At 28.7% G+C, this 10,718-nt stretch overlaps 3 protein-coding genes across 3 annotated transcripts; 2 read left to right on the forward strand and 1 right to left on the reverse strand.

Moving 5' to 3' along the window:
- Positions 1–141: 141 nt before the first annotated feature.
- Positions 142–2,408, forward strand: LOC112904812 (alkyldihydroxyacetonephosphate synthase-like). Its single transcript, XM_025975815.1, has 2 exons — positions 142–632; positions 1,263–2,408. The coding sequence occupies exons 1-2, from the start codon at positions 303–305 to the stop codon at positions 1,698–1,700; spliced, it is 768 nt and encodes a 255-aa protein (XP_025831600.1). The 5' UTR covers positions 142–302; the 3' UTR covers positions 1,701–2,408.
- Positions 2,409–2,434: 26 nt separating this feature from the next.
- LOC112904813 (DNA topoisomerase 3-alpha-like) lies at positions 2,435–3,463 on the forward strand. Its single transcript, XM_025975816.1, has 3 exons — positions 2,435–2,806; positions 2,988–3,237; positions 3,336–3,463. Exons 1-3 carry the CDS (start codon positions 2,684–2,686, stop codon positions 3,365–3,367), a joined length of 405 nt encoding a protein of 134 aa, XP_025831601.1. The 5' UTR covers positions 2,435–2,683; the 3' UTR covers positions 3,368–3,463.
- An 8-nt stretch (positions 3,464–3,471) lies between these two features.
- LOC108737863 (protein chibby homolog 1-like) lies at positions 3,472–5,745 on the reverse strand. The gene is made up of 3 exons (XM_018470995.2): positions 5,537–5,745; positions 3,633–3,748; positions 3,472–3,565 (listed from the first exon to the last, which is right to left on the reverse strand). The coding sequence occupies exons 1-3, from the start codon at positions 5,700–5,702 to the stop codon at positions 3,488–3,490; spliced, it is 360 nt and encodes a 119-aa protein (XP_018326497.1). The 5' UTR covers positions 5,703–5,745; the 3' UTR covers positions 3,472–3,487.
- Between the last annotated feature and the right edge of the window lie 4,973 nt (positions 5,746–10,718).

The raw sequence follows: 10,718 nt of genomic DNA on the forward strand, positions 1-10,718 counted from the left end.
ATTTTAACATATATTTTAGACAAACTGATTAATTTCCTACAGAAGTATAATATTTTTATAATAAATAATATTTTTTTGTTTTTTACATTCACGAAACAAAACATGTTGGGTTTAATGTATTCTGCATGACCGAAATAAAAATATATGTATATAGGTACTTCATTAAAGTAAGTAATTATCTTGTAGGTTCTGAAGGAACGCTTGGAGTTATCACGGAGGTCATTTTGAAAATACGCCCCCTTCCCAAATTTAAGAAGTACGGTTCTGTTGTATTCCCAAATTTTGAAGCAGGAGTAAAATGTATGCGAGAAGTGGCTCGGGAGAGATGTCAGCCTGCCTCCATTCGTCTTATGGATAATAATCAATTTAAATTTGGTCAAACTCTCCGACCCGAACCGGGCTACTTCGGGCTTCTCCTAGATAGCATAAAAAGGATTTACCTTACGAAAATAAAGGGGTTTGATGTGGATTCTATGTGTGTTGCGACTCTTCTTTTCGAAGGTGACAAAGAAGATATCGAAGGAAACGAAAAGAAAATTAATAGAATAGCTGCAAAGTATGGAGGAATTCCAGCAGGAGAAAGAAACGGCGAACGTGGTTATCTCCTCACTTTTGTTATCGCTTACATTAGAGTAAGAATGTTTTAATACTTTTTATTGAATTTTCTATTACACAGAATACATAGAAAATTCATTTTTAGATGTTAAAACTTTTTTGTGCGTATTCAAACAAAAAAAAATTATTTACGTTTTTGTACATTTAAAAAAGAAAAATTGAAAATGTTGGAATTTAATAATACATTTTTAATTTATGTTGATGTAACATATAAAGCGGAAAGTACACTAGAGTGGGTTGAAAACTGCATTTTGAACAATGGAATTTTTGACCCACATTGATTGTTTATAATGTATATGTAATTATTCATTTATAAGGGCATTCATATTTAATTTAAAATTATACAGTCATAATCAGATTACACCACTATTACTTGATGCATATAAAATGCAAGAAAATCATTTCTACCGAAGTGTAGGCATTACTACAAAATTTAACATGAAAAATACCAAATGTGATTCATTTCCAATTCAATTAGGGGAAATGCCATAAAAAAATCGATTTTAGAAGTACTTTTATATAACTCTTATTACATACGCAAACCAGTATCTCCTTTTATATCGAATACTGCTTAAAGTATATTTCCCTATCATTTAGTAATTATAAAAAGATACATTTTACATACCTAATGCACATTATTATTATAGGACCTTGGCTTGGAATATTACGTGATGGCTGAATCGTTTGAAACATCCGTTCCGTGGGATCGTACGACAACACTTTGTCGTAATGTGAAAAATAGAGTGTCGAAGGAATGTAAACGGTATGGTATCACGCATTATATGCTTTCTTCCCGAGTTACCCAAACTTACGATGCTGGTTCAGTGGTGTACTTCTACTTTGCCTTTAATTATAAAAATTTAAAAAATCCTGTTGAGGTATTCGAGGACATAGAATGTAAAGCCAGGGATGAGATAATTGCCAGTGGGGGCAGTTTGTCTCATCATCACGGTGTTGGTAAAATACGAAAGAAGTGGTATGCAAGTACTGTATCCGATGTGGGCGTGGCACTTTTTAGTGCAGCCAAACGCGAACTCGACCCTAACAACGTGTTCGCGAGTGGTAATTTGTCGAGCAAATTGTAATGACCATGCTGAAGTTGTTCTTTCAAAAATTAAATTACCTCAATTTTGAATTTCTGGTGTTAGTCCGTCGTGATTTAACAAGTATAGAATATCTCTTTAAGGAGGTTGACACTATAGGGTGTGGGACAACGGTGCGGGGAAAGCGTCTGTGTATATTTGTACACACTCGTACATATCTCGTTTTCATTTACATCCATTTGTGGGTTTGAGTGAGCACCACTTTTCACACATTTATCATTCTTTTAATTTAAAAAAACCGTTTCTTATTCGTTCTAATAATTTACAGATATTTTTGTAAATGACTAAGGAATGTATGCTGTGATTTTCAGCAACTGCTCTCTCTCTCTCATGTTACTTTGAAATACTCTCGAAATTATGCAGTTCTGATAAGAATGCATGTTCAATGTTCATTTATATATTTAATATCTCTTAAATTATTCTTCTGATGGATTTGAAATTTTGTAACGATATTTTAAATATAAGTGTCTTGTTATTTCCAAAGATTTGTCGAAATCTCTCTGATATTTTTTTATGGTGTCAGTTTCCTTAACAGGTTCAGATATTAAATTTTTAGACATCCAAGCCCTTAGTTTGTACGTTTAACGTAGGATAGTAGGAATAAATCATTTGCAAAAGATTATTTTCTTGTGCGGTTGTAAATGAGGTTTTCTTGAAATTTAGTACCCCGACATAGTTTAAAAAAACATTTAAATTNTGGGCTTTCAATGTAGTGGCATTAAGTCTGCCGTATGTTCATTCTTGTTTCCATAAGAAAAACAAAACGCTAACTCATATTTTCATTAAATTTATTTATTATTTTTCTCTAATTTCATACAAAAAACAATATAGGAAGACAATTCTATAAATGCAGACGTGGTAAAGAAGGAGGTGGTTGCGACTTCTTTTTGTGGGCTGATGAAGACCGTAATTTAACTTTAAACAATACACGGGTACTTCCGGGAGCAAGTACTACACCAGTATGTATGTGTAATACACCAGCTACATTAAGAACAGTTTCAAAAGCAGGTCCTAACAAAGGTCGACAATTTTATTGTTGCCCTAAACCGATGGGACAGGGATGTAACTTTTTCAAGTGGGCAGACGAGGTTTGTAAACTTCTTATTACTTAAATTTTTATCCAATTTTTTAAAGAAAACGTAATACTTTGGTATTTATTTAAAGAAGAATCTCAAAAATAATAATTGTTTATTCCTCAGTTTGGTATAGTTCAAGTTGTTTCTCGTTATTGCTGATATTGATTGTTAGTGTAATGATATTTTTGTTTAGACGGACAATAGGAGTACAAACAATGGTAACGATGGTGATGATGATGACGATGACCCCGCAGACGATGATGGTTGGGGAGGTAGAGGTGGTGGTCGAAGTATTTTAAATACGTCTGCTACATTCAAGGGAGCAAGCAATTGGAAAAAAAATTCAGGAGGAAAGGCTAAGGGTAGAACGAAAAGTACAACTCGTCAAGTTCCCTACCAAAAGCCGAGGGGCAAAAGAAAATGCGGAATTTGTGGACAAGAAGGTAATACGTTTATTTCGTCACTTTCTATTGAAAGCTACCTTATTTCACATGGAATATAATCAGGTTAATCAAGTATTAATACAATTTATTTTTTCTAGGCCACACAAGGAAAAACTGCCCAAATAGTTGAAGAAGTAAGAAACTTAAGTCACTTTTTTGTACAGTGTATATAATATTTTGTTAATATTGACAAGTATTAGTAGATAAATAAATCTTTTGTACGTTGTCATGGTGTATCCTGTGAACTTGATTAATTGTTAAAAACTTCTGTTTTTAATTTCTCAATTTCCCTTTGCTGTATATGACTATCTATAGTAGTTTCTGTTAACTGTAATGCATAGTAATAATGATTAGAGTATTAAATTTCCAACAAATCAATAGATGCAAGACATTACCATATTCATAAAACATTCAAGTTTGAGTTTAAGCAGGTTATTTTCCTCTTCTAAAGTTTGTATCCTTAAATTTTGTTTTTTTAGAGCTTTATGCATGGCTCCTTGAACTCCATTTTCTGTTAATAAATTACAATGTGATATAATATTAGCACAAGCATAGCTCGTTATAAACGAACACTGCTTCTTTAAAAATGCTGAATAATAGTTATATGACGGTATATATTAAAAAATTAGACATAATTATGTAATCAAATTTTGAAAGCCAAAATTATAATCTCTTTTTACATTACCTAAACAAGAATTTTCTCCTAAAACATACTACAAATTATTTTTCTCAATCATATAAGAAAATATTATATACAGGAGGAGCTAGCATTGCTTTAAATTTAATAGCGCATGTATTGTTGGAGATGAAGAAAAGTTTAATACATAACTAACTGGTTTTTTTTTAATTGAAAAAACTTGCAGTCAAAAACTAGTTTTGTTATGAATGTCGATCTGGCATCGTATATTTTTCTCTAAGAACGGAAAACTATATTTTGTAAAAAAAATCATATTANTTTATTAAAAACATTCGACGTTTTCTTTTCAGTTTGTAAAAGATATTTTAAATAAAAATGTTTTCCTTCTAAGCAAATCCTGATCAGAGACGTCGTGATTATTACTAGACGTGTCTACCGCCATTACTTCCTATATTGACATTTTTGTAATTTTTTCAATTTGCAATCTTCATTATTATGATTTGATTACTTTGTTTTGAACAATTTAAAGCCTAACAATAATTGAAGCACCAAAGAGTATTTATTTATTTAATTACTGTTATTTTAATAACTTTTTACTCGCACACAGAATTATTAATTTTTTTAATAGTAGTGGAGTAAATTATTGTTGAAATCGAATTTACATAAGTATGTTGAATTAAAATGACTGTATTTTGTTTCTTTTAATTTTTTAAGTTATTCCTAATGTCGAAATACTATTGTCTTTATTATTTTCTGCGTTGGTGGTGCATATGAGAGATGTGCATATATGTATGTTATTACCTCCAGAGTGCGTTGGTATGGAAAATGTGTTCATATTTATTTATATCTTAAGAGAATAAAAATGTGCCATAAATAGAACTAAAATCAAATGGTACTTTCATAATTATATAAGTTTTGTCGAAATAATAAAACAGTAAGAAGATACTTTTATGCCGTTTGCGGTAATAGGAATTTAAAGCTATTATTATACATACATACTTGTGTTAGTACGAATGTCTGAATAATGGTGAATTGTAATATTTACCAAAGAAGAATGTAATATTTCTAAATATTATTTACGATAATAGAAAAGCGTAACTAAAAAAACTATTTGAAGGATTTTGAAAATTTAAAGCTGTCCTTTGGTATACCTTAGTATATATCAGTGCGAATTGGTAAAAGTACGAATCATATAAGAAAATATTATATACAGGAGGAGCTAGCATTGCTTTAAATTTAATAGCGCATGTATTGTTGGAGATGAAGAAAAGTTTAATACATAACTAACTGGTTTTTTTTTAATTGAAAAAACTTGCAGTCAAAAACTAGTTTTGTTATGAATGTCGATCTGGCATCGTATATTTTTCTCTAAGAACGGAAAACTATATTTTGTAAAAAAAATCATATTAATGATCACTGATCAGTAAAGCTATCCGTCCACCTAAAATCCCGTTTTATGGTACATTGTGGGTCACTACTAGAATATAGTTTGTAAAGCTAAATTTAACTGTAGAAGTTGCAATATAATTTACTATTAGTCATAATTTTATTTGTATTTTTCCACGTAAACCTTTTCAGAGAGTTAAATTGTAGGTAGATAAGTATTGTTTTAAATATATGTTTTTTTTTGTTTAAGTAAACGTAATAAAAAAAAAAACTCACCTAAAACCCATTTTCCATTTTGAAATGTTAAAATATAATCACCTAATGCAAGTTTCGTACTGCTGTCTTTTTCAATTAATTTATCTGGAGATTTAGAGCTGTTGTGTAGGAAACTCTTTCGCGAAGAAGGTTTTTTTGGTGAAAATTTATTTCCAAAGAAAGGCATTTCATAAAATGTTTGAAAAGACAATTTTAAATTATTGACAGTATGTCAAAAACAGTAACAATACAAACAAAGATTCCTATTTATTATTTATATGTTTTATCTATGGTTTAACAGTGCCATCTATTATAAATAAATCAAAAGAAGTAAAGTTATTGAAAAAAGTAATCTATAATCATACTCTGGTCTGTAATAAATATGTTATCTGTCAAAGACTTTTTAATTAAGCCGGTTTATAAGCTTAAATTGTTGTTAGTTGTCACTGTTCGTCAAATTGTTTTAAGTGACGCCGAGAGTAAAACTCCGCGACATTTAAACTGTATTCATTGATATTTAGTTTTAAACAAAATAGAATACCGAATTCGTTTTTGATGCTTTTGAAATGTCAAACCCATGCCAAAAAGTACAGATTAATGAGAAAATCAATTCCAATACCCTTACAAAGGATACTAATTTAATTAACAATAATCAGTTACAACTATTAAAACAAAATAGAAAATTTGAAAATTCTATTATTGTGAAAAGCATTGTCCCTAAAGACAGGTAAGAAATTGTAATTAATTATTTTATTTGATTATACTTATTAAAAATGTATTTTAAATTTGTTGGTAAATATTACCTAAAATGTAGGTTGAGTTTTAGATTGAATTAAGTACTTGTATACTATTTTGGAATTAATGTTACTTGTATGCATTATGTCATTGACCAAAAGGTGTGACAAAAAAGTTCCAGTATGAGCCAAAAGTGACTCATATTTTTCCTTAATTTTACTTGTTTATATTAGAGATACTAAATAATTACTTAATTCCACGTTAAAAGTGTGTTACAATAAAGCATAAACACATTATCAAGTATTTTTGCTTTTTTATACCAAAATGTTAAAATTGATTTTTATTTCTATATAGACAGCTTCTACTGAAGTGGAATGGATGGGGGTACAATGATTCTAAGTTTGTTGTTCAGAATGGAATTGTTCACTTTACTGGGTCAAGGTAAGTACAATAAGAAATAGCTTATTGTATGCAACTATTGTTTGTAAGAACACAGTGCATGACATTAATTATTAATAAGACAAAAAGAATTTAAAATTTTAAATAAAGATTACCCCACCAGACTATTGAAGACTTTATATCTGAACCATTTTGGAGAATAAAAAGTAAGTGTGTAAAGCAGTGATATTAAATATTTAAATTTTGATTAATGATATGATTATTAAATCATNTATTATTATACATACATACTTGTGTTAGTACGAATGTCTGAATAATGGTGAATTGTAATATTTACCAAAGAAGAATGTAATATTTCTAAATATTATTTACGATAATAGAAAAGCGTAACTAAAAAAACTATTTGAAGGATTTTGAAAATTTAAAGCTGTCCTTTGGTATACCTTAGTATATATCAGTGCGAATTGGTAAAAGTACGAAATGAATGAAATGCAAGGTGTTTTGGTCATTTATCAATGTCTTGTTATTTGTAAATTTTTAATTTTAAATCTTAGAGCTATTACAGTAACATGTACGGTAATGGTGTTTTAATGTTCTTTACTTTACAGAACGTGGTTTCTTTTTAATTAATTTAAATTCAACTGATACATTTTTGATGATGCTTTTTCTATATTTATTACGAATTACAATCTTGTAATGCAATTATACAAATATTGGAAAACCCTATTCTAAAGTTATTACTTTATTTGATAAATTGATATATTGTTATACTTACTTTTTATTATTTAAATAAACTTTTACATGCATACAAGACGAATGTTGAAGTACAATATTTGTTTAAGTTAAGCATTGAATAATGAACATGCATCAACTATGACTTAATTGCTTATTGAATATATTATATATCATTCACATCACCTAGTCACTACATTTTGTTATTGCAGTTATTTCTTTAGTGCAATAATAATGTCTTTAAGTCTTTAATTTATAATAACAGTTTTAGTTATACGCTTTTGAATTTTTTTCTCATAATTTTTGTGCATCATCATTCTTACAGTAAATGTTACGCGCTTATGCTTTTTACGATTTCAGTGCTAGGCCAGTATTTTTTTTTGTACCTTACAATTGTATGATAGGTGTCATTTGCATGATGTACTTTTACTACTGTTACCATTATAATAAAAAACCTGATATTTATGTTTTAAAATACATTTCATTTAAAAATTTTCCTTTATTGAAATATAAAGCAGTAAGAATAATCAAGTTAACATACACAGAAGCAGATGGTGTATCAAATTAATATATTTGTAACAATATTATTTTTTTACAACTTGAATAACATCTTCATCATGCATGATGTGTGATATACCAACTCTTTGGGGTGAATATTTAGTACTAGTACCCCAAACGAGAGCGTATTTAAAAGCCTGAACTAAGTTTCGATGAATGGCATGGCACACATGCTCAACACTAACACCTTTTCTCAAAATTAACCCATCAGCAAAATCAGGAGGTTGACCAGGCTTCTTTGTGTAGACTCGTATTAAAGATAAATATTCCCATAACACTTCTAGTAAATAGTCCAGATTTAATTTCATGTTACAACTGAAACAATGGTAAAAGTGAGAAAATTAAAAATCAAATCATGTAATTTTCATAAAATTTCATTATTTTACATATATCACCATTTTGTGGCTTCTGCAGATGTTACTGTTAAGTAAATTTTATGGAAATTATAATTTAAAATAATTTCCACAGAGTAAAGGTAGATTCAANTACAAAGGATACTAATTTAATTAACAATAATCAGTTACAACTATTAAAACAAAATAGAAAATTTGAAAATTCTATTATTGTGAAAAGCATTGTCCCTAAAGACAGGTAAGAAATTGTAATTAATTATTTTATTTGATTATACTTATTAAAAATGTATTTTAAATTTGTTGGTAAATATTACCTAAAATGTAGGTTGAGTTTTAGATTGAATTAAGTACTTGTATACTATTTTGGAATTAATGTTACTTGTATGCATTATGTCATTGACCAAAAGGTGTGACAAAAAAGTTCCAGTATGAGCCAAAAGTGACTCATATTTTTCCTTAATTTTACTTGTTTATATTAGAGATACTAAATAATTACTTAATTCCACGTTAAAAGTGTGTTACAATAAAGCATAAACACATTATCAAGTATTTTTGCTTTTTTATACCAAAATGTTAAAATTGATTTTTATTTCTATATAGACAGCTTCTACTGAAGTGGAATGGATGGGGGTACAATGATTCTAAGTTTGTTGTTCAGAATGGAATTGTTCACTTTACTGGGTCAAGGTAAGTACAATAAGAAATAGCTTATTGTATGCAACTATTGTTTGTAAGAACACAGTGCATGACATTAATTATTAATAAGACAAAAAGAATTTAAAATTTTAAATAAAGATTACCCCACCAGAATTATTCAATCATTTTGATGTAATATATATAAGCATTTTTTTAAGGTCTGTATGCTTTGTTATTTTATCAAATGATAAATACCTACTTGCTTTATCTTGTTTATTGATAATAGTATATTAATGTGCATGTACATGGTTTGCTTTGCGTTTACTGATAAATCATAAGGTGATATTTATTTCTATTTTAACAGGTACCTATAGGTAATTATTAGCACATTTCAAGGAACCGAAAGTTTAGAACTTTAAAAAATTTTTATCATTGAAATACACAAAAGGTGTTTTGAGAAAAAACATTTCTTACCTATGTGAACTAATTTGACGCCCCGGTACTTTTCAATCCCCGGCCGGAATATTCTCCCTATGGTTCGGGGTGTAGTATTTACTATTAGTAAGATATGTTTTGAAAATTTCCAAAAAACTCTTCCTTTATGAATTTTTGCAAAATCTTAAAACAAAGGATGTAATTTTGGTAAATCTTCTAAATCGATTCCACCGTTCCATTAAATTGAGGGTCGAGTGATGTTTTTTTTTTCTTTTTGGAAAGTTCAGGTCAAGACCTTTCGAATGGTATTATTCTTAGTGCGCAGCGCAGAAGTTAACATTTGACTCATTTTAACAACTACTCTATTTAGAGCCTCACTTATTCAAGAGGTACGAAAAACCCTTGGAAGTTAGGTGACGCTCCAAGTACAGTTTCCCAAACAGATCAAAGGTTACTTTCTCCGTGCATTCGAAATAACCTGGCTTAAGCTTTCCGAATAAGTACCTACCACTCGACCCTCAATTCAGTGGACCCATTCGAAAAATAAGTTGTAATTTTGTCGTAGTTATTGAAAACAGTTTAAAATTAAAAAAGAAATTTGTACCATTCTTCTGCTATTACCTACTTACAATAAAGGCCGAATTCTAATTGGTAAATTGTCATTAATGTTTTTAATATCATCTGATATATTTTATAGGTGTTTAGATTAACAGAAGTTCAAAAAGCTTTACAATTTTAATTTTTAGTTATTTATTACTTTTTTGTTATACATATTTTATCTCCCGACACTTGGAACCATTAGAGGGTATTCCAATGAAACTGCAAAAATTATTAAAACGTTATGACGGTTCTATAAAATTTTTGTATGTGCTGATATGAATATGAAGCATGATCGATCTATCATCGTAGGTACTGATAATAAAATGTGCTCATATAACTAACTTCTCAGTATCTTAGTCGTACTTGAACATACTCATTTATATTTATTAATCATAGAAATTATAATTGGAATTGATTTTAATTGTTATTAATGTTCCATTAGATTTTTATTAGTACCATTTATACCATTATCAAAGTGTTATACTCTTTCATATTTTGATAATGGTGTAAAAGCCGAAACAAATTCGTCAGAATACATGACAATTTTGTGAAATATACCAAGTGCTTTCTTTTCGATATTTTAGTTTTATTTAAAATGTTTCATCAAGTGATTAACGACTGCATGATTACCAATATTTTAATGTATTTGTATGATAAGAACTTCTAATTGAAAATTTACGACTGCCATAATATAATAATATAATTTTAACATTCAAAACTCAGTATAATACCTATATTAAAATCATATAGTTTGT

The sequence above is a fragment of the Agrilus planipennis genome, unplaced genomic scaffold (assembly GCF_000699045.2).
Source record: "Agrilus planipennis isolate EAB-ADULT unplaced genomic scaffold, Apla_2.0 scaffold172, whole genome shotgun sequence".
In the NCBI taxonomy this organism is placed as follows: domain Eukaryota; kingdom Metazoa; phylum Arthropoda; class Insecta; order Coleoptera; family Buprestidae; genus Agrilus; species Agrilus planipennis.